General features: G+C 54.8%; 2 protein-coding genes across 2 annotated transcripts; both read left to right on the top strand.

Annotated features, from left to right (window-relative positions):
- Positions 1 to 6297: 6297 nt before the first annotated feature.
- LOC146544572 (uncharacterized) lies at positions 6298 to 12737 on the top strand. The gene is made up of 13 exons (XM_085219901.1): positions 6298 to 6387; positions 6804 to 6960; positions 7206 to 7462; positions 7870 to 7955; positions 8757 to 8860; positions 9460 to 9577; positions 10082 to 10199; positions 10604 to 10849; positions 10895 to 11044; positions 11220 to 11383; positions 11707 to 11829; positions 12033 to 12159; positions 12654 to 12737. The coding sequence occupies exons 1-13, from the start codon at positions 6298 to 6300 to the stop codon at positions 12735 to 12737; spliced, it is 1824 nt and encodes a 607-aa protein (XP_085076027.1).
- Positions 12738 to 19143: 6406 nt separating this feature from the next.
- LOC104910085 (uncharacterized) lies at positions 19144 to 25715 on the top strand. Its single transcript, XM_085219900.1, has 13 exons — positions 19144 to 19248; positions 19665 to 19821; positions 20067 to 20323; positions 20731 to 20816; positions 21618 to 21721; positions 22321 to 22438; positions 22943 to 23285; positions 23465 to 23710; positions 23756 to 23905; positions 24081 to 24244; positions 24568 to 24690; positions 24894 to 25020; positions 25515 to 25715. Exons 1-13 carry the CDS (start codon positions 19159 to 19161, stop codon positions 25596 to 25598), a joined length of 2049 nt encoding a protein of 682 aa, XP_085076026.1. The 5' UTR covers positions 19144 to 19158; the 3' UTR covers positions 25599 to 25715.
- Positions 25716 to 25918: the final 203 nt, after the last annotated feature.

Raw genomic sequence — 25918 nt, 5'->3', positions numbered from 1 at the left:
AACCCCAACCCCATTACCCAAACACCGTGGGTCTTTCCTTGGTCGCTGTGAAACGCGCGCTTTACAGAGGGGGCCTTGTAAAGCCAGGTGCTCCCCTCCCCACAGTTCCCAGGCCTGCATTGGCAGGGCTACCCGGAGCTGCATGGGCACCACAGTGTGCTGCGAGGGTGGTGAAGTCCAAGGCAGAAACCTTGCGTGAGGAGATGAGGAGGAAAGCCCAGTCCTCCTCCCTCCGAACTCCGTCTCGGAGTGGGAGCCTTCTCTAGTGTCACGAGTGTGGCTGTGTAATCTGCACGCTGACAGCTTTGTCCCCAGCTTCTTTGGCTGGCTTGAGGGTGGCCCCTTCCACATTCTGCCCCTTGACATTGCTGGCAGATCCATGGCTGAAGCCGGGAATGTCTGTGCTCAAAAGGTGACGTGCTCAGCCAGTGGGGCTTTCTGAGCCCAGGCTTAACAGCTTAACAGCTGTAAGTCAGTTCTGAGACAACATCCTCTCAATCCTGTTTGGGCTGCTTTTTCCCGTCTTGCGTGTGTTTTCCAGTAACTCAGAGAAAAAAACTGATCTTCCTCTTGCTACTGATGTATTTTGAAACGCACTTTTTGATATCTGTCTCCCACAGTAAGAGCCACCTTCAACTCCAGGTGAGCTTTGGCCACATGAATATTCTTCCTACAGAGGTGAACAGCGTATCTGTAGTTCACTCCTGTCACCTGACCTTACTTCCATTTGCTAGACACCGATTTCCCACCCCAGCTCTAGAAGATCAAGCCAAACCCATCCTGTGCCCCGCTTCCATGACTTCTGACATACTGCATTTGCCAGTTCCCCCACACTTCAGAAAGAGATGGTGCTTGAAAAGGGTCCAGCACTCAGTAATGGAACCCTACAGGAATAATTCAGTGACGTGATGAAGACATCAAAGTATTCAGACAGAAGGGTGGAACTTCATTGTTTTGATTTTGTAAATGTCAGTACAGAGTAAGCTGAGCGAATTGCCAGCTTTGCAGTATTGTGACAAAAAGAGCTGTGCAGGAACACGGCTGCTTTTTTTTCCTTTTCAAAACTAATAGTGGTTCTGCATGAAATTTAGCACTGCCGTCTGGTGCACATCATTGGGGAAACACTTCACTTGGAACGGGTTGACACTTGAGAACGGACAGCATGTTTGCTATTGCTGCTTCTGCCATCATGTGGGTGGCTTGAACTGTTGCAGTTCCAATATGCGGGGTTATGATGATGTTAACTAATTTCAGCAAAGGATGATTTCTGCAAGAAACAGCAAAGACAACGTATTACACCCGCAAGAAAGAACAGAATGGATATCACACGTTCAATTAATTCTTCTGCTAGTTGCTGAGATCAGAACCTCAGGAAACAGCAATGGCACTGATATAAAGGGGCCACGTTCACAGGATTGGCAGAAAACGTTGGAAAACTTCCTTACCCATTTCTCCATCCTCTCTACTAGCCTTGGTGCCTTGCTTGGCACTCATGTTGACTTGAAAATGCGGCATGGCAGAAGAGCTGGTCATCAACTTAGGATTGCGCGAGATAAGAGTGTAAGATAAGAATGCCCCGAATGAAGGAAGAGGAATTGTCTTGGGCCACAAACAAAACATATGATGAAGTTGGTGGACACGGACTAACAAGGATAATTTTCGTTTTTGTCCTTTCTGCTAGATCGTTTTTTCGTTTTTAGTCTTGAAACCTAGTCCCCAATTCCTTCAGCAAAGGGAACGCAAAGCTGCCTTCCCACACTCTTCTGTGGGAATACAAGGACAACTGTTCAGAGCAGCAGCTGTGGAGCAAGCTAAACGGCACGAGAACCAAGGACAGCTCGAGAAGGAGAAAGAACGTCTGACGGCTCTGATTGCAATAAGCTCCTGCAGGAAGGGTTGAAGAGCGTTTGTAGAATGCTCTGCTAACATGTAAAGGTGGATGGGAAAGTCGTACGGGCGGATGGGAAAGCCAGGACAGGAAACTTGTGAAGGTCTACAAGTGGTGTGAGCACTGGTAATAAACGATTAGGATCGTTCCCACCTGAGTCCGTGCGTCAGGCGCTGCAAATGGCGCCCACCGCGTGGGACAAATGAAGCCGAGGCTGAGCGAGCCCGGCCCGGCAGCGCCGCCCGACTGAAGTGCGGAGAGATCGTTTGGCGCCCGCAGCGTTCTGCAGGACAGAAGGCGAGCAGTCGGAACTGCGGGGAGTTCACTAACGAAGGAGCAGCAAGGAAATCTTGCAGCATTACGGTTAGTTTTAACGTTTCGGAATCAGCCTGTATCTACCTCAGCATTAGCTCCTTTTCTTAAACGGATAAGCAAAAACGTCCCCGAATTTCCGAAAACTGGCTTCTCTCTCGATGGACAGCTTTGGGACAAAGCTGGCACAAAACTCCGGGAGGCTTCTGTTTAGTACTGAAGACAGAACGGCTGCTAAGCTTTTGCCAGTTTGGCACCAAATAACGGAAGGGCTTAAACAGATTCGACAAGCAAGAATCTCTTCCGGCTACTCGCCATCGCCTCGCCTCCCCTCCCACCCCGCCGCTGCCCCTCGGTGCAGAAAGCAGCCGCAGCCCGGATTCGATCCGCGGCTCCGACCCGCGGCTCCGACCCGCCCCGTGGCCGCGGAGAAGAGAAACCGCGTCAGAAGCGCTGCCGCCCTCCGCTCCGCCCCCGACGCTCGCCGCGCCGCTGCCTTCCTCTGCCTCGCCTGCGTCGCCTGCTGCTGCGTCTCTGCAGCCTGCGTGGAACTTGGTGAAAGACAAGAGCGGAGCTGCACGTGCTCGTGAGGCCGCTCAACCTTGCTCCAGGAACGGGGCGTTCGACGTATTACACGCATCCCTCGTTCTCCCACTGGACAAGCTATCACTGAGCGCACTCATCAAACGTTGCAGCCCATTCTTAATGAACAAAAAAGGGGGAATACGGGAGACACGCCACAAGAAAGATTATGCAAGGCTTAGCTTGTGCTGACTTTTTTGAATTGTGATCATACAGATGCAACTCGTGTGGATCGTCATTTGGGGGCCTCCCCAATGCTCGAGGAGCGGCCAATAGTCAACGTTTGGAACACGGCCACAGGGCGTTGGGAAGGTCCCTGTCCGCTGATAACTTGGGGTCGTGGATATGCCACGATATATCCACAGGGACTGGCCCTACGTGGGTTCCAGCATGATGTGTTCGGCCTCATCTCAAGACAGAAAGTAGCGTCCAGCCCTTATGACTGGGATTGTGTGCTTCTTACTTACTGGCATTGCTTTGTAACTTGTTGCATTGCAAATAACAACATTAGAAATGGTGTGATGTAGTGGGCGATTTCCCTGTGTTACCAATGCGCTCTCAAGAATTAGAATTCTTAGGCGTTACCTCGGTCGCTGTGTGCTGCTTTTATTTCAGTAGTAGATCGAATGTGAATTAAACAGGATTTGATGTATCCTAATCGTTTATTACAAGTGTTCACATCACTCGTAGACCTTCATAATTTTTTTTTTCCTGGCTTTCCCATCCGCCCCTACAACTTTCCCATCCACCTTTATATGTCAGCAGAGCATTCTACAAACGCTCTTCACCCCTTCATGCAGGAGCTTATGCAGTCAGAGCTGTCAGACGTTCTTTCTTCTTCTCGAGCTGTCCTTGGTTGGCTGTTCTACAGGAATAGCTCTTCTAATGTCTTAGTCATGCTCGGTTATGATGCTGTCAGCCTATCAATTAGCCTTTTCTTGATTTGCGAAGACAAAACCTGGAAAGGAATCCCAGGCAAAGGGATGACCCTGTATTCTAGAATGATTAACTCTCTTTCATCCCACTAGTCAGGATTTTTTAAATATGACCGTGCATCACTTGAGACAAAGGCGCACGCCAAGAGAGCTAAGCTTGATAGTTCATTCTCTTTTGCAAGCAGGTGTTCCACTTGGGCTCTGTATCACACACTGGCCACGCGGATGCGGTGTGCAAATGGAAAATACCTTTCGGACCCTGAGACGAATAAAAGCAGGAGAGAACCTGTGATGGATGGGCGAAAGAGGAAAAGTGCACTCTGAAGCAGGGGACGCCCTGCTGGCACTGCCATCGCATCCACCGCCAACATGTTCCTCCTCTCCCTTTTCCGCAGGTTGTCGTTTCTCAAGGGCCGATAAGTAATAATGCCCCTAGTGATACTCTAGTGATACACATTTGCCCACTAATATTGACTCTATCTGACATGCAACTGCATAAAGTTGTACGACCGTTGATTTTCTACTAGCCCAAAGGCAGAGTTGTGAGCACCCTAAAAGCATTTGTTGTACAAATCTTAGTGATCGTTCAGAATCAATCTATCAGAATATACAAAAGTTGAAGACCTTCTTCTAACCAGTTAGAGATTAACACAGAACGGGACCCTCAGGGATTTATTTCCAGGTTGCAGAAACTTGGGTTGCAGGCCAAACGTGTGTTGTTCTTTTTAGTAGGCTAACAGTATTTCTTGTCAGTATGCCGTGTTTGCCTTGCCTCCTTTCTCACGATCGGAGTATTGTCAGTTGAGGGCTCGATTGAGATACACCGATTATTTTAATAAGATAATTCGTGTTATTATTGTAGAGTACGGTGGTAGTTTCCAAATAAATAGAAAAGGGGGAACTGTGGGAATACAAGGAAAACCGCTCAGAGCAGCAGCTGTGGAGCAAGCGAAACGGCACGAGAACCGAGGACAGCTCGAGAAGGAGAAAGAACGGCTGTGAGTGGATAAGCGCCTGCGGGATGGGTTGAAGGGCGTTCGTAGAACGCTCTGTTGACACGTAAAGGAGGATGGGAGAGTTGTAGGGGCGGATGGGAAAGCCAGGACAGGAAACTTGCGAAGCTCTGCAAGTGGTGTGAACACTTGTAACAAACGATTAGGATCGTTCCCACCTGAGTCCGTGCGTCAGGCGCTACAGCCTGGGCTCCGGGCAGGGCTGTGTTCAGCCCGCGGATCAAAAAGCACGCGATCCGTCGCCGTAACGAGTCAGCGCCGCGCCGCGCCGTCCCCGCGTCCTTGCGCCAGAGCCGCCTGGGCTGCTCCGATCCGACGCGGGGAAGCCGCGGGGCTCCGCTCCCACGGGCCGCCACCGGGGCCCGCCCGCTGCCCACAGCCCGCCGCATCCGAGTCCTAGGCGAAGGCGGGAGGAGTCGCGGGAGGGCGGCCAGAAGCTGTCGGCGGTTCCGTCCGAGGACGCGACGGGGGGGCAGAGCGAGCGATGAGCACGGGGCGAGCACGGGGCGAGCCCGCGCCCAGGCAAACGCCCCGTCGGTCGGGACGCGGCGCCGGGAGGCCCGCACAACCGCGGAACGGCCCGGCTTGGGAGGGACCTCGAGGATCGGGAATCTCCGACGCCCTGCCACAGACGGGGCCGCCGACCTCCCCATTTCATAGCGGACCGGGCCGCCCAGGCCGCCTCCAAGCCGGCCTCGAACGCCCCCGGGGATGGACGGGGCGGCCGCAGCCTCTCTGGGCAGCCCGTTCCGGCACCTCGCCGCTCTCACGCTCAGGAGAGCCCGTTTGCCACAGGCCCGCTCCCAAAAGGCGTCCCTGCCCAGAGCCCGCTCTGCCAGGCCCTGCGGCAGGGCGCGTGCAGCCCCTCTGTGACGCGGCCTGAGCTCATAATGGCACAGCCCCGCATCGCAGCGGTGACCACCCCCTTGAAGCTCGCCGACCCCACGCGCCCTCCCCACATCTCCCAGAGAGGCCGACGAGACTCCAGGCGCTCGCCGAGGAGCTGATCTCGCCGCCACCGTGCTCTGGAGGAGCTGCTGTGCCGTGAGGAGCAGTAGGCAGAGAGAAGCAGAAGTAGGGGCACGGGTGAAGGGCTGAGGAGGAGGGCTGTTTTGCCGGACGGCCGCCCGCCCGCTGCAGCTCTTGACCTGCGGTGAGGGGGGAAGGAAGATGGCAGAATCCCTCTTCTCGAGACCTTGCTCGACTCCGACTGCTGAGAAGATCAGGAAGTCTGGTAAGGCCTTCGGGCCCGATGGCGCACACGTGTTGTCAGGCCTGGTGACATCTCTGAGAACAGGTGTGGAAGCCCTGTTCCCGAGGGAGGAAGGTGGGGACGGCTGAGCAGGGCGGGTTGCTGCGAGAAGGCAGCTGCCTTAGCAGCCCAGGGGCCCGAGGAGCACTTGGGCAGACGCGACTCCCTGGCTTCTGTTCCTGGCCTGGCCCCTGCCTTCCCAGGGATCTCCAAGCAGAAGCCGCCAGCGGAACTGAATTGCTCGTCTCAGAAATGCATCGTTCCTCTGGCAGGAATTCGGTGTGCTGAAGTGTTTAGAGGTGGCCGCCTGGGAGCATGACGTGTCTTTCCTTTTGTTTTGCAGAGCTCGCTAAGTTTTGGTTCAGCACATCCTATTATCTCAGTCGACAGCTGGCTTTCTACCAGGTGGGACTTGCCTCCTTCTTCTTTCCTCCCACTCACGGTTGATTTAGCCCCGGGAGCCCATTTGCCACGGAGCGCAGCTGTTCTTCCCCTCCGTGGAAGCAGGAACCACGCCCCAGAGGGGCGCTGCAATGCAAGATGGGCCGCAGGCTGGCTGCACCGTCAGTTCTGAAATGCCAGGGGGTCCAGGCCTAATGAGGGAAAGAGGGCTGGACATTTTCTGGGCCTTCGTGATTCCTCTGCTGGCAGAGTCAAATGGATCCTTTGGGGGTGACTGCAAGTTTGGGAACTGCGCTCGTGTCTTTATGAGCCAGAAGACTGCGCTCTCTGGTTCTTCACGGGGAGGAGGGGCGAGAGGGAAATAGTCTTCCGTCTTTCCCTGCAAAACTTCTTCTGATCCGCCCCTTCTTCTCTTTCAGGCTGTGTGCATTCCTGAACTGGGCACTTTCACCATTGTCAGAGAGCACGTAGTCAGCCAGCAGAAGAATGTGGTTCTTGTTGAGAGACCCGTGTTTCATCTGGCAAAGGCTCTTGCACAGGACCACAACCTCCAATATGACTACATAGACGTTGCAGGTAGGAAGAGTGGAGTCTGACAGAGGTGCCTGCCCTGGCACTCTAGTGGGGAAAGTGTGCCAGGTGAAGGAGTGTGCTGTTACCCTCTGTTACCCTCTGTACCCTCTGCAGAGACGTACCAATGGTTCCACCTCAAAATCTCAATAGCAGTGCATTGCCCAAGGGCCTGGAAGCTGCTGACTTTTGAGCGTGGCCTGCTCAGTGGCTCTCCAAGTGCTCACGTTCCTCTCCTCTCGCTTCTCCAGGACACGACGAGTACCAGCAACTTCCTTATGATGAGATAGCCTCAGAAACCGGCATCTCCGAAGGCGCGGCGCAGCTTTGCGTGCAAAGGACCGTCTGCCAGTTCAGCGCCTGCATAGGGAAGAGGCAGAACGTTGCCTTCGTTTGGTGGGATGTTGGCATGCTGCTGATCGAAGGGAGGCGTGTCCAGATGAAATTCTACGAGGACTTCCTGGGGAAGCTCAACGGGACTACCGAGCTGTTGCAGGCTCTTCTTGGGGTAGGTCTTGCGTTTTCCCAGCACTACCTCTGATTCTTCTGAAACGCCTTCCGGGGAAGAGGGGACTGCTTTCTCCTGGCCTGCCATGCTTCTTCAGCCACCTGGGCTCCTGGTGGTGTGCAGGGAAGCAGGCGCTGTAGAGCTCTTCCTTTACGTGAGATGGCCCGGCTCTGCGCCAGGATAAGCGCCCTCAAAAGGCCTCACTTTTTGTCAAGAGACACAGGGAGTGTGCGCCACTGCTCAGCCCCAACTCAGAGCATGGAGCAGAGGCACAGGCAGAGCAAGGCTTGCTGAGGCCCGGACGCTTCCCTTTGGCGGCTCTCGTTGTGCTGAGCTAAGAGAGACTGGAGCTGCCAGCCATTCCCAGTGTCCCCACCTCCCATCGTCTGTTTCCGCTCTGATTGCAGATGCCAGAAATGAGCAAGTCGGTCATCTCCCGCAACGACTGCGCCGCTTCCCTAACCTCTTCCGGACACGTTACTGTCTTTCCAATGTGAGTATGCTTGCTCCTGCCACCCGCGCCTGAGTGAGATGGTACTCGCCACGGTACTTCTCAGTGTTTAGAGGCCTGGTTTGCAGGGAACTCCCTGCTCGCTCTACTTCAGTTGGATGGCATTTGGAGGAGCATGGCATGGCAAAGTCACGTTTTGCATCCATGCCAGTGTCGAAACTGGGGGGGCATTTAGACCAGTCTTCCTTCTGGTTTTCTTTCCCTGTGCTTCTTTTGTCCTGCAAATGAGATTGGGTATCGCTTAGGACCCAAGGGCTGGAAGAAGAACAGATTCTTGTGCAAACGGGAGTTTGAGCGGGGTGGGCTTCCGCAGAGCTCTGTCTCGTACCGTCGCTGCTGCGCAGTGCCATCCAAAAGTGGTGCGGGTGGGGGGCATGGAGTTGAGCCTTGAGAGCTGCAAAGATATTAGTCTGCAAGAAACTCGGAGGGCAAGAAGAGAACAAAAAGGGCTGTTGGGTAACTGGGTGGGGAGCAACCGGTCTGTTCTGCGTGAGCGTTCTGAGTGAGAGAGTGGGAAAAAATATTTTTCCTCCTCTGAAGCAGGCAGGGGGATTGGTTGGGAGCTCATCTGCTCTCACAAGCAAGGACAGAAAAACATTGGCACGTACTGACGGGCCTCACCAGCAGCTCATTCTGGAGATCCTGGTACGGTTCTCCAGAATGAGCTGCTCTGGGAAACGTGGCCTTACAGTGGCTCTGCGTTCTGTCTCTGTCGCTCCGCTATTGGGTCAAGCTGCAAGGGGAAGCGTTGCCCTTCCTTCAGCCTGCTTCTTCTTCTTTCAGGTACAAGCACGAGATCGTACTTGAAAAGCCCGAAACAACAAAGGTGGACCTGAAATACCACCTAAAGACCAGACGTGAGCAAGGCTGGGCAAGAGGCAGGAAAGGTAAGGGACCTGTGGTTGCCATCAGGGGGCTCTTTGTTTTCCTTCCTCCTCGTCGGGAGACAGCTAGAGCTGACATTACCACAGAGTGCCTGGAAGAGCATGAGACGCTTCCGGTGACTCTTTGTACCCGTTATGGGAAAGCCTGAGTGATCCATTGCGAAAAAAGTTCTCAGAGCAGCCCTCCATCACAAGTGGCCACGGGGATCATCCCATCAGAGACACTTTCCCAGTGGCCTCCACTCGGCAGCCCGTCCTGCCAGCCCTGGAAATCACTACCCTTGCTTCCCTTCGTATTCTCAGATGTCTCAAAAGCAATTCCTCTGGTGTGAGCACACCCCAGGAGCAAAGCTGTGTGCGTGGGACATGCATCAAGAGATGAAAGAGCCAGCCCCTCTTGTGCTAAACGAGTCCCCTCCCCAGGATGGCTCTTTGAGACCACCGGCATCTGCCAGGGCCTCCCCCATTTCAGCACACAGACCAGATGAAGGCATCAAATAGCATTCCCCAGGGAACAGCGTTGCCCCACAGCCAGGAAGAGTCGGACCAAAACCGTGTCAGAAACGCAACTTGTCTGAAGTTTTCTCCTTTCCTCTTTGTAGGGGACCTTTGCGAGACGCGCCTCCTTCATCGAGCAGCGCTTTCTCCAAAGAGGTTACCGGCACTGACTGGAATGCCGGGGAGAGACCAGACAGCCGAGGAGAAAGAGCCTCGCACCAGGTGAGACTCCTGGCAGAAGAAATGCGGGCGATGCCATGCTCTTGCCTCTGTGGGAGTGAAGTTTCTCCCGGATCCAGCGGCTGTATGAACTCAAGCAGCTCTGCATGACAAACGTCCCGTAGCATCCCTTCTTAGCTGGGGAACTAATGGCAAATGCACCCTGCAAGAGCGCGGAGACTTTCTTGCTTCCCTTCAGATGGAAGTGAACCGGGCCTTTCTGTTTGCCAAGCCCGGTGCCCAAAGTGACAAGAAACGTCCCGAGAAGGGATGAGGGCGTTCCTTTCCTAGGAGCGTTTGAATAGCAGTGAGCGTGTTTCTGGGCTGCTGTCAGCACTGCAGGCTGTTCCCAGGTCTCCAAGGGAAGTGGTAGAGACCAGATCAGTCGTTTGGGGGCTCTTGCAGACTCTTTTTTTGCTGAGGAAGCTGCTGAAACACTTTCAAGCACGCATTGCAGACCCAGCACCTCCTGCCCTCCTGTCAGCTCTCCCCACCGTGTCTTTACAGGCAGCTACCGGCCATCCCGGGGAGACCCTTGCCAGAAAAAGAACAGCAAGAGAAAGTAGTTCCTCTGTTGGGTCCCAGGATGGTGGACTTCTTTGCCATAGCGATGGAGAAGAAAAGGGTACGTGACACAGACTGCTGCAGCACATTTGCCTTACTGAACTGTAGAAATGCATCTCTGATTCTCAGAGCGTTCTTCACTGCGTGTTCACGTGACACCTCGCTTGAAGAGAGATCAGTTGCGAGGGCACTTGAGAATAAGCTGTCCACTTCCGTTAGCCTCCCGAAAGCCACCCCAAGAGCTGATCTGGGGATGTTCCCGACTGCTTGTCTAGAACTGCCAGCTGCCAGATGCATTTAGCCCAGTGGTTGTTTATTTTCCTGGCTGTTACAGAAGGGCTCCTCAGTCGAGTCCACAGGAGCCTGGCAGCAAACCAGAAAGGCAGGAGATAGAGGGTTCCTGGAGTCAGGAAGGAAAAGCCCTCAGCCTCCCCAGAGACTAACGTTGCCTGTTGTTGCATTTAGGCCGCCCTCGAGAAAAAGCCTGAAAAGACCAAGAAGGGAAAGGAGGGAAAGGGGAAGAATGTGAGGAAGGAGAAGGAGGAGAAGGGGAAGAACGTGAGGAAGGAGAGGGGGGCAAAGAAGGTGAAAGAGGTGAAGATGAAGAAGGAGAAGGAGGCAAAGAAGGTGAAGGAGGTGAAGATGAAGAAGGAGAAGGAGGCAAAGAAGGTGAAGGAGGTGAAGATGAAGAAGGAGAAGGAGGCAAAGAAGGTGAAGGAGGTGAAGGAGGTGAAGAAGGTTAAGCAGGAGAAGAAGGTGAAGCAGGAGGTGAATAAATTTCCAAAAATGATGCAGAAAAAGCAGCAGCCAAAGTTGCAAGAGAAGAAAGCGGGAAAAGACGAGCAGCAAAAGCAAGTGAAGGACACGGAAGCTGAGCCGGAAGAGGTGGAGATGCCAGCGGCCCAGGTACTTTGCAGCCCTGCAAGAAAGCAGCAGCACCTTCCCATCCAGGGGAGCTGAGACTGCATGGTCCCTCTCCTGATTCTTTTCCTGCCCCACTGCAGTCCCCACTGGAATGGTCTTGCGGGGAGCTGCATGCTGGGAAGCAGCACCACAGTGCTGAGTGTCTTTTCCTATACAGGAACCCTCTGCCTCTGAGAAAGAATATGTCATCTCTCTGTCTGAGAGCGAGACAGAGCATTCCAGCCCCAGCCCCAGCCTGATGGAGAGGATGATGGGGCAGCGGGAAGAGGCCGAGGAAGAGCCGCCCAGAGTCTTCTGGGACAGCGCTGCTTTGCCTAAACGGTAAGCGTGCACCAACTCCATCCGAGGCCAGGGGCAGTGGGGGGGGTGGTGAGTCACCTGTGCTGTGGATCAGGGAAGCCAGCTTTTGAGTCGTGGTGCCGCACACAGCGCCCTGAGAGCTCTGAGGCCGTGGATATGATCGTGGTTAGGGCCCGATGCCACGAGCCTCTCTGGAGCCCAAGGCAGCCCACGTGCGTGGAAGTCGTCCTGCGTCAAAGTGTCTGTGGGGCCAAGTGGGGCCATGTGTGGAATAGACTGGGTGAAGAAAGAGGCAGGGGCGTCACAGCTGAAGAGTGAGACAGATTTTGTGCTTGCTGTTGCAGGACGCTTTCTCCAAGGACAGATGAGGCCCTGCGGGAGGTGGTGAAGCTCATTGTGGGGCAGGTGTCCCGTGAGCAGCAGGGACAGAGAGATGCAGAGAAGGATCTGCAGGACCGGCTCCAGAGGTAAAGCTCTCCGCACAGACAGTTTGCTCTCCCACGCTGCCCTTCTCCCACCCCCTGCAGCACCAGGGCAAAAGAGGGGCTTTTCCTGGAAGCGGGCGCTCAGCACAGCCACCTCCTGCCGTGGTGGCAGGCACCAAGCTTGGGAGCCCCAGCAAGAGACCGGTCTCCCTGTGCTCACACTCCCTCCCGCTGTGTGCCTACAGTGAGCTTGCAGTGCTGTGGTGGAGTCGGCCATCGATACACGCACCTGGCATCCTTCATCTGCCAGGAGCTGAACACAAACCTGCACCCCCAGCTGGGCCAAGGCCAGACAAGGTGGCACGTAGAGTGGTAAGTGGGATCTCGTAAGCACCGTGTCACAGCTAGCCGTAGCAAGCCAAGGGAAGACCCTCTTGGGCCTGTGGGATGGAGAGCAGCTGGCTGTGGAGGCGGAGACCTCCGCACAGACACCCCTTCCAGGCAGCTGCAGGCGGAAGGGTCTGAGGTGTCGTCCAGTGTCTGGCGGCACTCCATTCTCCAACTGGAGTCCCTCCTTCTCCTCCCAGAGTACAGAGCCCTGAGCACCTCCCTCTCACAGCCTGTATGTGCCCAGGCCGAAGTCCCAGCCACGGCCTGACTCACGACCTGGTCGCTCAACCCCATAGCAGGCTTCCCCAGATCGGGACTGGCCACAAGGGCTGCAGTTACATTACAGGGACCATGAGCAAGCTCTCGCTAGACCTAGATTAGCAGAACCACTCTCTTGTACTGCAGAGAGACTTGCAGTGTTGCGCTGCATGTATCTGCATTCACAAAACTACTGAGCTTTACACTGAACTCCCTAGGTCCGGAGAGTGGCGGTCAGGCACGTCGACAAGGACCACGAGAGATCCACCAGCAGGGAGATTCCCGAGCCGGACGTCCACTAAGTGTCACCCAACAGCTCAACGAGGACCACCTTTCACTACTGGCGACACTCACGGTGACACTGTTACAGGCGTGTCGCCGCTTTCCATATCACCCGTTCCCTATACCCAATAAAACCCCAACCCCATTACCCAAACACCGTGGGTCTTTCCTTGGTCGCTGTGAAACGCGCGCTTTACAGAGGGGGCCTTGTAAAGCCAGGTGCTCCCCTCCCCACAGTTCCCAGGCCTGCATTGGCAGGGCTACCCGGAGCTGCATGGGCACCACAGTGTGCTGCGAGGGTGGTGAAGTCCAAGGCAGAAACCTTGCGTGAGGAGATGAGGAGGAAAGCCCAGTCCTCCTCCCTCCGAACTCCGTCTCGGAGTGGGAGCCTTCTCTAATGTCACGAGTGTGGCTGTGTAATCTGCACGCTGACAGCTTTGCCCCCAGCTTCTTTGGCTGGCTTGAGGGTGGCCCCTTCCACATCCTGCCCCTTGACATTGCTGGCAGATCCATGGCTGAAGCCGGGAATGTCTGTGCTCAAAAGGTGACGTGCTCAGCCAGTGGGGCTTTCTGAGCCCAGGCTTAACAGCTTAACAGCTGTAAGTCAGTTCTGAGACAACATCCTCTCAATCCTGTTTGGGCTGCTTTTTCCCGTCTTGCGTGTGTTTTCCAGTAACTCGGAGAAAAAAACTGATCTTCCTCTTGCTACTGATGTATTTTGAAACGCACTTTTTGATATCTGTCTCCCACAGTAAGGGCCACCTTCAACTCCAGGTGAGCTTTGGCCACATGAATATTCTTCCTACAGAGGTGAACAGCATATCTGTAGTTCACTCCTGTCACCTGACCTTACTTCCATTTGCTAGACACCGATTTCCCACCCCAGCTCTAGAAGATCAAGCCAAACCCATCCTGTGCCCCACTTCCATGACTTCTGACATACTGCATTTGCCAGTTCCCCCACACTTCAGAAAGAGATGGTGCTTGAAAAGGGTCCAGCACTCAGTAATGGAACCCTACAGGAATAATTCAGTGACATGATGAAGACATCAAAGTATTCAGACAGAAGGGTGGAACTTCATTGTTTTGATTTTGTAAATGTCAGTACAGAGTAAGCTGAGCGAGTTGCCAGCTTTGCAGTATTGTGACAAAAAGAGCTGTGCAGGAACACGGCTGCTTTTTTTTCCTTTTCAAAACTAATAGTGGTTCTGCATGAAATTTAGCACTGCCGTCTGGTGCACCTCATTGGGGAAACACTTCACTTGGAACGGGTTGACACTTGAGAACGGACAGCATGTTTGCTATTGCTGCTTCTGCCATCATGTGGGTGGCTTGAACTGTTGCAGTTCCAATATGTGGGGTTATGATGACGTTATCTAATTTCAGCAAAGGATGATTTCTGCAAGAAACAGCAAGGACAACATATTACACCCGCCAGAAGCAGAAAGAACAGAATGGATATCACACGTTCAATTAATTCTTCTGCTAGTTGCTGAGATCAGAACCTCAGGAAACAGCAATGGCACTGATATAAAGGGGCCACGTACACAGGATTGGCAGAAAACGTTGGAAAACTTCCTTACCCATTTCTCCATCCTCTCTACTAGCCTTGGTGCCTTGCTTGGCACTCATGTTGACTTGAAAATGCGGCATGGCAGAAGAGCTGGTCATCAACTTAGGATTGCGCGAGATAAGAGTGTAAGATAAGAATGCCCCGAATGAAGGAAGAGGAATTGTCTTGGGCCACAGACAAAACATATGATGAAGTTGGTGGACACGGACTAACAAGGATAATTTTCGTTTTTGTCCTTTCTGCTAGATCGTTTTTTCGTTTTTAGTCTTGAAACCTAGTCCCCAATTCCTTCAGCAAAGGGAACGCAAAGCTGCCTTCCCACACTCTTCTGTGGGAATACAAGGACAACTGTTCAGAGCAGCAGCTGTGGAGCAAGCTAAACGGCACGAGAACCAAGGACAGCTCGAGAAGGAGAAAGAACGTCTGACGGCTCTGATTGCAATAAGCTCCTGCAGGAAGGGTTGAAGAGCGTTTGTAGAATGCTCTGCTAACATGTAAAGGTGGATGGGAAAGTCGTACGGGCGGATGGGAAAGCCAGGACAGGAAACTTGTGAAGGTCTACAAGTGGTGTGAGCACTGGTAATAAACGATTAGGATCGTTCCCACCTGAGTCCGTGCGTCAGGCGCTGCAAATGGCGCCCACCGCGTGGGACAAATGAAGCCGAGGCTGAGCGAGCCCGGCCCGGCAGCGCCGCCCGACTGAAGTGCGGAGAGATCGTTTGGCGCCCGCAGCGTTCTGCAGGACAGAAGGCGAGCAGTCGGAACTGCGGGGAGTTCACTAACGAAGGAGCAGCAAGGAAATCTTGCAGCATTACGGTTAGTTTTAACGTTTCGGAATCAGCCTGTATCTACCTCAGCATTAGCTCCTTTTCTTAAACGGATAAGCAAAAACGTCCCCGAATTTCCGAAAACTGGCTTCTCTCTCGATGGACAGCTTTGGGACAAAGCTGGCACAAAACTCCGGGAGGCTTCTGTTTAGTACTGAAGACAGAACGGCTGCTAAGCTTTTGCCAGTTTGGCACCAAATAACGGAAGGGCTTAAACAGATTCGACAAGCAAGAATCTCTTCCGGCTACTCGCCATCGCCTCGCCTCCCCTCCCACCCCGCCGCTGCCCCTCGGTGCAGAAAGCAGCCGCAGCCCGGATTCGATCCGCGGCTCCGACCCGCGGCTCCGACCCGCCCCGTGGCCGCGGAGAAGAGAAACCGCGTCAGAAGCGCTGCCGCCCTCCGCTCCGCCCCCGACGCTCGCCGCGCCGCTGCCTTCCTCTGCCTCGCCTGCGTCGCCTGCTGCTGCGTCTCTGCAGCCTGCGTGGAACTTGGTGAAAGACAAGAGCGGAGCTGCACGTGCTCGTGAGGCCGCTCAACCTTGCTCCAGGAACGGGGCGTTCGACGTATTACACGCATCCCTCGTTCTCCCACTGGACAAGCTATCACTGAGCGCACTCATCAAACGTTGCAGCCCATTCTTAATGAACAAAAAAGGGGGAATACGGGAGACACGCCACAAGAAAGATTATGCAAGGCTTAGCTTGTGCTGACTTTTTTGAATCGTGATCATACAGATGCAACTCGTGTGGATCGTCATTTGGGGGCCTCCCCAATGCTCGAGGAGCGGCCAATGGTCAACGTTTGGAACACGGCCACAGGGCGTTGGGAAGGTCCCTGTCTGCTGATAACTTGGGGTCGTGGATATGCCACGATATATCCACAGGGACTGGCCCTACGTGGGTTCCAGCATGATGTGTTCGGCCTCATCTCAAGACAGAAAGTAGCGTCCAGCCGTTATGACTGGGATTGTGTGCTTCTTACTTACTGGCATTGCTTCGTAACTTGTTGCATTGCAAATAACAACATTAGAAATGGTGTGATGTAGTGGGCGATTTCCCTGTGTTACCAATGCGCTCTCAAGAATTAGAATTCTTAGGCGTTACCTCGGTCGCTGTGTGCTGCTTTTATTTCAGTAGTAGATCGAATGTGAATTAAACAGGATTTGATGTATCCTAATCGTTTATTACAAGTGTTCACATCACTCGTAGACCTTCATAAATTTTTTTTTTCCTGGCTTTCCCATCCGCCCCTACAACTTTCCCATCCACCTTTATATGTCAGCAGAGCATTCTACAAACGCTCTTCAACCCTTCATGCAGGAGCTTATGCAATCAGAGCTGTCAGACGTTCTTTCTTCCTCTCGAGCTGTCCTTGGTTGGCTGTTCTACAGGAATAGCTCTTCTAATGTCTTAGTCATGCTCGGTTATGATGCTGTCAGCCTATCAATTAGCCTTTTCTTGATTTGCGAAGACAAAACCTGGAAAGGAATCCCAGGCAAAGGGATGACCCTGTATTCTAGAATGATTAACTCTCTTTCATCCCACTAGTCAGGATTTTTTAAATATGACCGTGCATCACTTGAGACAAAGGCGCACGCCAAGAGAGCTAAGCTTGATAGTTCATTCTCTTTTGCAAGCAGGTGTTCCACTTGGGCTCTGTATCACGCACTGGCCACGCGGATGCGGTGTGCAAATGGAAAATACCTTTCGGACCCTGAGACGAATAAAAGCAGGAGAGAACCTGTGATGGATGGGCGAGAGAGGAAAAGTGCACTCTGAAGCAGGGGACGCCCTGCTGGCACTGCCATCGCATCCACCGCCAACATGTTCCTCCTCTCCCTTTTCCGCAGGTTGTCGTTTCTCAAGGGCCGATAAGTAATAATGCCCCTAGTGATACTCTAGTGATACACATTTGCCCACTAATATTGACTCTATCTGACATGCAACTGCATAAAGTTGTACGACCGTTGATTTTCTACTAGCCCAAAGGCAGAGTTGTGAGCACCCTAAAAGCATTTGTTGTACAAATCTTAGTGATTGTTCAGAATCAATCTATCAGAATATACAAAAGTTGAAGACCTTCTTCTAACCAGTTAGAGATTAACACAGAACGGGACCCTCAGGGATTTATTTCCAGGTTGCAGAAACTTGGGTTGCAGGCCAAACGTGTGTTGTTCTTTTTAGTAGGCTAACAGTATTTCTTGTCAGTATGCCGTGTTTGCCTTGCCTCCTTTCTCACGATCGGAGTATTGTCAGTCGAGGGCTCGATTGAGATACACCGATTATTTTAATAAGATAATTCGTGTTATTATTTTAGAGTACGGTGGTAGTTTCCAAATAAATAGAAAAGGGGGAACTGTGGGAATACAAGGAAAACCGCTCAGAGCAGCAGCTGTGGAGCAAGCGAAACGGCACGAGAACCGAGGACAGCTCGAGAAGGAGAAAGAACGGCTGTGAGTGGATAAGCGCCTGCGGGATGGGTTGAAGGGCGTTCGTAGAACGCTCTGTTGACACGTAAAGGAGGATTGGAGAGTTGTAGGGGCGGATGGGAAAGCCAGGACAGGAAACTTGCGAAGCTCTGCAAGTGGTGTGAGCACTTGTAACAAACGATTAGGATCGTTCCCACGTGAGTCCGTGCGTCAGGCGCTACAGCCTGGGCTCCGGGCAGGGCTGTGTTCAGCCCGCGGATCAAAAAGCACGCGATCCGTCGCCGTAACGAGTCAGCGCCGCGCCGCGCCGCGCCGTCCCCGCGTCCTTGCGCCAGAGCCGCCTGGGCTGCTCCGATCCGACGCGGGGAAGCCGCGGGGCTCCGCTCCCACGGGCCGCCACCGGGGCCCGCCCGCTGCCCACAGCCCGCCGCGTCCGAGTCCTAGGCGAAGGCGGGAGGAGTCGCGGGAGGGCGTCCAGAAGCTGTCGGCGGTTCCGTCCGAGGACGCGACGGGGGGGCAGAGCGAGCGATGAGCACGGGGCGAGCACGGGGCGAGCCCGCGCCCAGGCAAACGCCCCGTCGGTCGGGACGCGGCGCCGGGAGGCCCGCACAACCGCGGAACGGCCCGGCTTGGGAGGGACCTCGAGGATCGGGAATCTCCGACGCCCTGCCACAGACGGGGCCGCCGACCTCCCCATTTCATAGCGGACCGGGCCGCCCAGGCCGCCTCCAAGCCGGCCTCGAACGCCCCCGGGGATGGACGGGGCGGCCGCAGCCTCTCTGGGCAGCCCGTTCCGGCACCTCGCCGCTCTCACGCTCAGGAGAGCCCGTTTGCCACAGGCCCGCTCCCAAAAGGCGTCCCTGCCCAGAGCCCGCTCTGCCAGGCCCTGCGGCAGGGCGCGTGCAGCCCCTCTGTGACGCGGCCTGAGCTCATAATGGCACAGCCCCGCATCGCAGCGGTGACCACCCCCTTGAAGCTCGCCGACCCCACGCGCCCTCCCCACATCTCCCAGAGAGGCCGACGAGACTCCAGGCGCTCGCCGAGGAGCTGATCTCGCCGCCACCGTGCTCTGGAGGAGCTGCTGTGCCGTGAGGAGCAGTAGGCAGAGAGAAGCAGAAGTAGGGGCACGGGTGAAGGGCTGAGGAGGAGGGCTGTTTTGCTGGACGGCCGCCCGCCCGCTGCAGCTCTTGACTTGCGGTGAGGGGGGAAGGAAGATGGCAGAATCCCTCTTCTCGAGACCTTGCTCGACTCCGACTGCTGAGAAGATCAGGAAGTCTGGTAAGGCCTTCGGGCCCGATGGCGCACACGTGTTGTCAGGCCTGGTGACATCTCTGAGAACAGGTGTGGAAGCCCTGTTCCTGAGGGAGGAAGGTGGGGACGGCTGAGCAGGGCGGGTTGCTGCGAGAAGGCAGCTGCCTTAGCAGCCCAGGGGCCCGAGGAGCACTTGGGCAGACGCGACTCCCTGGCTTCTGTTCCTGGCCTGGCCCCTGCCTTCCCAGGGATCTCCAAGCAGAAGCCGCCAGCGGAACTGAATTGCTCGTCTCAGAAATGCATCGTTCCTCTGGCAGGAATTCGGTGTGCTGAAGTGTTTAGAGGTGGCCGCCTGGGAGCATGACGTGTCTTTCCTTTTGTTTTGCAGAGCTCGCTAAGTTTTGGTTCAGCACATCCTATTATCTCAGTCGACAGCTGGCTCTCTACCAGGTGGGACTTGCCTCCTTCTTCTTTCCTCCCACTCACGGTTGATTTGGCCCCGGGAGCCCATTTGCCACGGAGCGCAGCTGTTCTTCCCCTCCGTGGAAGCAGGAACCACGCCCCAGAGGGGTGCTGCAATGCAAGATGGGCCGCAGGCTGGCTGCACCGTCAGTTCTGAAATGCCAGGGGGTCCAGGCCTAATGAGGGAAAGAGGGCTGGACATTTTCTGGGCCTTCGTGATTCCTCTGCTGGCAGAGTCAAATGGATCCTTTGGGGGTGACTGCAAGTTTGGGAACTGCGCTCGTGTCTTTATGAGCCAGAAGACTGCGCTCTCTGGTTCTTCACGGGGAGGAGGGGCGAGAGGGAAATAGTCTTCCGTCTTTCCCTGCAAAACTTCTTCTGATCCGCCCTTTCTTCTCTTTCAGGCTGTGTGCATTCCTGAACTGGGCACTTTCACCATTGTCAGAGAGCACATAGTCAGCCAGCAGAAGAATGTGGTTCTTGTTGAGAGACCCGTGTTTCATCTGGCAAAGGCTCTTGCACAGGACCACAACCTCCAATATGACTACATAGACGTTGCAGGTAGGAAGAGTGGAGTCTGACAGAGGTGCCTGCCCTGGCACTCTAGTGGGGAAAGTGTGCCAGGTGAAGGAGTGTGCTGTTACCCTCTGTTACCCTCTGTACCCTCTGCAGAGACGTACCAATGGTTCCACCTCAAAATCTCAATAGCAGTGCATTGCCCAAGGGCCTGGAAGCTGCTGACTTTTGAGCGTGGCCTGCTCAGTGGCTCTCCAAGTGCTCACGTTCCTCTCCTCTCGCTTCTCCAGGACACGACGAGTACCAGCAACTTCCTTATGATGAGATAGCCTCAGAAACCGGCATCTCTGAAGGCGCGGCGCAGCTTTGCGTGCAAAGGACCGTCTGCCAGTTCAGCGCCTGCATAGGGAAGAGGCAGAACGTTGCCTTCGTTTGGTGGGATGTTGGCATGCTGCTGATCGAAGGGAAGCGTGTCCAGATGAAATTCTACGAGGACTTCCTGGGGAAGCTCAACGGGACTACCGAGCTGTTGCAGGCTCTTCTTGGGGTAGGTCTTGCGTTTTCCCAGCACTACCTCTGATTCTTCTGAAATGCCTTCCGGGGAAGAGGGGACTGCTTTCTCCTGGCCTGCCATGCTTCTTCAGCCACCTGGGCTCCTGGTGGTGTGCAGGGAAGCAGGCGCTGTAGAGCTCTTCCTTTACGTGAGATGGCCCGGCTCTGCGCCAGGATAAGCGCCCTCAAAAGGCCTCACTTTTTGTCAAGAGACACAGGGAGTGTGCGCCACTGCTCAGCCCCAACTCAGAGCATGGAGCAGAGGCACAGGCAGAGCAAGGCTTGCTGAGGCCCGGACGCTTCCCTTTGGCGGCTCTCATTGTGCTGAGCTAAGAGAGACTGGAGCTGCCAGCCATTCCCAGTGTCCCCACCTCCCATCGTCTGTTTCCGCTCTGATTGCAGATGCCAGAAATGAGCAAGTCGGTCATCTCCCGCAACGACTGCGCCGCTTCCCTAACCTCTTCCGGACACATTACTGTCTTTCCAATGTGAGTATGCTTGCTCCTGCCACCCGCGCCTGAGTGAGATGGTACTCGCCACGGTACTTTTCAGTGTTTAGAGGCCTGGTTTGCAGGGAACTCCCTGCTCGCTCTACTTCAGTTGGATGGCATTTGGAGGAGCATGGCATGGCAAAGTCACGTTTTGCATCCATGCCAGTGTCGAAACTGGGGGGGCATTTAGACCAGTCTTCCATCTGGTTTTCTTTCCCTGTGCTTCTTTTGTCCTGCAAATGAGAGAGGGTATCGCTTAGGACCCAAGGGCTGGAAGAAGAACAGATTCTTGTGCAAACGGGAGTTTGAGCGGGGTGGGCTTCCGCAGAGCTCTGTCTCGTACCGTCGCTGCTGCGCAGTGCCATCCAAAAGTGGTGCGGGTGGGGGACATGGAGTTGAGCCTTGAGAGCTGCAAAGATATTAGTCTGCAAGAAACTCGGAGGGCAAGAAGAGAACAAAAAGGGCTGTTGGGTAACTGGGTGGGGAGCAACCGGTCTGTTCTCCGTGAGCATTCTGAGTGAGAGAGTGGGAAAAAATATTTTTCCTCCTCTGAAGCAGGCAGGGGGATTGGTTGGGAGCTCATCTGCTCTCACAAGCAAGGACAGAAAAACATTGGCACGTACTGACGGGCCTCACCAGCAGCTCTTTCTGGAGATCCTGGTACGGTTCTCCAGAATGAGCTGCTCTGGGAAACGTGGCCTTACAGTGGCTCTGCGTTCTGTCTCTGTCGCTCCGCTATTGGGTCAAGCTGCAAGGGGAAGCGTTGCCCTTCCTTCAGCCTGCTTCTTCTTCTTTCAGGTACAAGCACGAGATCGTACTTGAAAAGCCCGAAACAACAAAGGTGGACCTGAAATACCACCTAAAGACCAGACGTGAGCAAGGCTGGGCAAGAGGCAGGAAAGGTAAGGGACCTGTGGTTGCCATCAGGGGGCTCTTTGTTTTCCTTCCTCCTCGTCGGGAGACAGCTAGAGCTGACATTACCGCAGAGTGCCTGGAAGAGCATGAGACGCTTCTGGTGACTCTTTGTACCCGTTATGGGAAAGCCTGAGTGATCCATTGCGAAAAAAGTTCTCAGAGCAGCCCTCCATCACAAGTGGCCACGGGGATCATCCCATCAGAGACACTTTCCCAGTGGCCTCCACTCGGCAGCCTGTCCTGCCAGCCCTGGAAATCACTACCCTTGCTTCCCTTCGTATTCTCAGATGTCTCAAAAGCAATTCCTCTGGTGTGAGCACACCCCAGGAGCAAAGCTGTGTGCGTGGGACATGCATCAAGAGATGAAAGAGCCAGCCCCTCTTGTGCTAAACGAGTCCCCTCCCCAGGATGGCTCTTTGAGACCACCGGCATCTGCCAGGGCCTCCCCCATTTCAGCACACAGACCAGATGAAGGCATCAAATAGCATTCCCCAGGGAACAGCGTTGCCCCACAGCCAGGAAGAGTCGGACCAAAACCGTGTCAGAAACGCAACTTGTCTGAAGTTTTCTCCTTTCCTCTTTGTAGGGGACCTTTGCGAGACGCGCCTCCTTCATCGAGCAGCGCTTTCTCCAAAGAGGTTACCGGCACTGACTGGAATGCCGGGGAGAGACCAGACAGCCGAGGAGAAAGAGCCTCGCACCAGGTGAGACTCCTGGCAGAAGAAATGCGGGCGATGCCATGCTCTTGCCTCTGTGGGAGTGAAGTTTCTCCCGGATCCAGCGGCTGTATGAACTCAAGCAGCTCTGCATGACAAACGTCCCGTAGCATCCCTTCTTAGCTGGGGAACTAATGGCAAATGCACCCTGCAAGAGCGCGGAGACTTTCTTGCTTCCCTTCAGATGGAAGTGAACCGGGCCTTTCTGTTTGCCAAGCCCGGTGCCCAAAGTGACAAGAAACGTCCCGAGAAGGGATGAGGGCGTTCCTTTCCTAGGAGCGTTTGAATAGCAGTGAGCGTGTTTCTGGGCTGCTGTCAGCACTGCAGGCTGTTCCCAGGTCTCCAAGGGAAGTGGTAGAGACCAGATCAGTCGTTTGGGGGCTCTTGCAGACTCTTTTTTTGCTGAGGAAGCTGCTGAAACACTTTCAAGCACGCATTGCAGACCCAGCACCTCCTGCCCTCCTGTCAGCTCTCCCCACCGTGTCTTTACAGGCAGCTACCGGCCATCCCGGGGAGACCCTTGCCAGAAAAAGAACAGCAAGAGAAAGTAGTTCCTCTGTTGGGTCCCAGGATGGTGGACTTCTTTGCCATAGCGATGGAGAAGAAAAGGGTACGTGACACAGACTGCTGCAGCACATTTGCCTTACTGAACTGTAGAAATGCATCTCTGATTCTCAGAGCGTTCTTCACTGCGTGTTCACGTGACACCTCGCTTGAAGAGAGATCAGTTGCGAGGGCACTTGAGAATAAGCTGTCCACTTCCGTTAGCCTCCCGAAAGCCACCCCAAGAGCTGATCTGGGGATGTTCCCGACTGCTTGTCTAGAACTGCCAGCTGCCAGATGCATTTAGCCCAGTGGTTGTTTATTTTCCTGGCTGTTACAGAAGGGCTCCTCAGTCGAGTCCACAGGAGCCTGGCAGCAAACCAGAAAGGCAGGAGATAGAGGGTTCCTGGAGTCAGGAAGGAAAAGCCCTCAGCCTCCCCAGAGACTAACGTTGCCTGTTGTTGCATTTAGGCCGCCCTCGAGAAAAAGCCTGAAAAGACCAAGAAGGGAAAGGAGGGAAAGGGGAAGAATGTGAGGAAGGAGAAGGAGGAGAAGGGGAAGAACGTGAGGAAGGAGAGGGGGGCAAAGAAGGTGAAAGAGGTGAAGATGAAGAAGGAGAAGGAGGCAAAGAAGGTGAAGGAGGTGAAGATGAAGAAGGAGAAGGAGGCAAAGAAGGTGAAGGAGGTGAAGATGAAGAAGGAGAAGGAGGCAAAGAAGGTGAAGGAGGTGAAGGAGGTGAAGAAGGTTAAGCAGGAGAAGAAGGTGAAGCAGGAGGTGAATAAATTTCCAAAAATGATGCAGAAAAAGCAGCAGCCAAAGTTGCAAGAGAAGAAAGCGGGAAAAGACGAGCAGCAAAAGCAAGTGAAGGACACGGAAGCTGAGCCGGAAGAGGTGGAGATGCCAGCGGCCCAGGTACTTTGCAGCCCTGCAAGAAAGCAGCAGCACCTTCCCATCCAGGGGAGCTGAGACTGCATGGTCCCTCTCCTGATTCTTTTCCTGCCCCACTGCAGTCCCCACTGGAATGGTCTTGCGGGGAGCTGCATGCTGGGAAGCAGCACCACAGTGCTGAGTGTCTTTTCCTATACAGGAACCCTCTGCCTCTGAGAAAGAATATGTCATCTCTCTGTCTGAGAGCGAGACAGAGCATTCCAGCCCCAGCCCCAGCCTGATGGAGAGGATGATGGGGCAGCGGGAAGAGGCCGAGGAAGAGCCGCCCAGAGTCTTCTGGGACAGCGCTGCTTTGCCTAAACGGTAAGCGTGCACCAACTCCATCCGAGGCCAGGGGCAGTGGGGGGGGTGGTGAGTCACCTGTGCTGTGGATCAGGGAAGCCAGCTTTTGAGTCGTGGTGCCGCACACAGCGCCCTGAGAGCTCTGAGGCCGTGGATATGATCGTGGTTAGGGCCCGATGCCACGAGCCTCTCTGGAGCCCAAGGCAGCCCACGTGCGTGGAAGTCGTCCTGCGTCAAAGTGTCTGTGGGGCCAAGTGGGGCCATGTGTGGAATAGACTGGGTGAAGAAAGAGGCAGGGGCGTCACAGCTGAAGAGTGAGACAGATTTTGTGCTTGCTGTTGCAGGACGCTTTCTCCAAGGACAGATGAGGCCCTGCGGGAGGTGGTGAAGCTCATTGTGGGGCAGGTGTCCCGTGAGCAGCAGGGACAGAGAGATGCAGAGAAGGATCTGCAGGACCGGCTCCAGAGGTAAAGCTCTCCGCACAGACAGTTTGCTCTCCCACGCTGCCCTTCTCCCACCCCCTGCAGCACCAGGGCAAAAGAGGGGCTTTTCCTGGAAGCGGGCGCTCAGCACAGCCACCTCCTGCAGTGGTGGCAGGCACCAAGCTTGGGAGCCCCAGCAAGAGACCGGTCTCCCTGTGCTCACACTCCCTCCCGCTGTGTGCCTACAGTGAGCTTGCAGTGCTGTGGTGGAGTCGGCCATCGATACACGCACCTGGCATCCTTCATCTGCCAGGAGCTGAACACAAACCTGCACCCCCAGCTGGGCCAAGGCCAGACAAGGCGGCACGTAGAGTGGTAAGTGGGATCTCGTAAGCACCGTGTCACAGCTAGCCGTAGCAAGCCAAGGGAAGACCCTCTTGGGCCTGTGGGATGGAGAGCAGCTGGCTGTGGAGGCGGAGACCTCCGCACAGACACCCCTTCCAGGCAGCTGCAGGCGGAAGGGTCTGAGGTGCCGTCCAGTGTCTGGCGGCGCTCCATTCTCCAACCGGAGTCCCTCCTTCTCCTCCCAGAGTACAGAGCCCTGAGCACCTCGCTCTCACAGCCTGTATGTGCCCAGGCCGAAGTCCCAGCCACGGCCTGACTCACGACCTGGTCGCTCAGCCCCACAGCAGGCTTCCCCAGATCGGGACTGGCCACAAGGGCTGCAGTTACATTACAGGGACCATGAGCAAGCTCTCGCTAGACCTAGATTAGCAGAACCACTCTCCTGTACTGCAGAGAGACTTGCAGTGTTGCGCTGCATGTCTCTGCATTCACAAAACTACTGAGCTTTACACTGAACTCCCTAGGTCCGGAGAGTGGCGGTCAGGCACGTCGACAAGGACCACGAGAGATCCACCAGCAGGGAGATTCCCGAGCCGGACGTCCACTAAGTGTCACCCAACAGCTCAACGAGGACCACCTTTCACTACTGGCGACACTCACGGTGACACTGTTACAGGCGTGTCGCCGCTTTCCATATCACCCGTTCCCTATACCCAATAAAACCCCAACCCCATTACCCAAACACCGTGGGTCTTTCCTTGGTCGCTGTGAAACGCGCGCTTTACAGAGGGGGCCTTGTAAAGCCAGGTGCTCCCCTCCCCACAGTTCCCAGGCCTGCATTGGCAGGGCTACCCGGAGCTGCATGGGCACCACAGTGTGCTGCGAGGGTGGTGAAGTCCAAGGCAGAAACCTTGCGTGAGGAGATGAG

Source organism: Meleagris gallopavo, chromosome 3 (assembly GCF_905368555.1).
Source record: "Meleagris gallopavo chromosome 3, MGAL_WU_HG_1.1, whole genome shotgun sequence".
Taxonomy (NCBI): Eukaryota; Metazoa; Chordata; class Aves; order Galliformes; family Phasianidae; genus Meleagris; species Meleagris gallopavo.
Note: the sequence above shows the minus strand (reverse complement) of the source record. Positions and strands in the feature narration are given on the sequence as shown.

Excerpts from the sequence above, each read along its gene's own strand:
- LOC104910085 (XM_085219900.1), top strand. The coding sequence starts at position 19,159 with ATGACGTGTCTTTCCTTTTGTTTTGCAGAGCTCGCTAAGTTTTGGTTC. Across the intron at positions 20,817-21,617 it reads CACATTACTGTCTTTCCAAT|GTACAAGCACGAGATCGTAC; the intron begins GTGAGTATGCTT and ends TTCTTCTTTCAG. Across the intron at positions 25,021-25,514 it reads ACAAGGCGGCACGTAGAGTG|GTCCGGAGAGTGGCGGTCAG; the intron begins GTAAGTGGGATC and ends TGAACTCCCTAG.
- LOC146544572 (XM_085219901.1), top strand. The coding sequence starts at position 6,298 with ATGACGTGTCTTTCCTTTTGTTTTGCAGAGCTCGCTAAGTTTTGGTTC. Across the intron at positions 6,961-7,205 it reads TGACTACATAGACGTTGCAG|GACACGACGAGTACCAGCAA; the intron begins GTAGGAAGAGTG and ends TCGCTTCTCCAG. Across the intron at positions 7,956-8,756 it reads CACGTTACTGTCTTTCCAAT|GTACAAGCACGAGATCGTAC; the intron begins GTGAGTATGCTT and ends TTCTTCTTTCAG.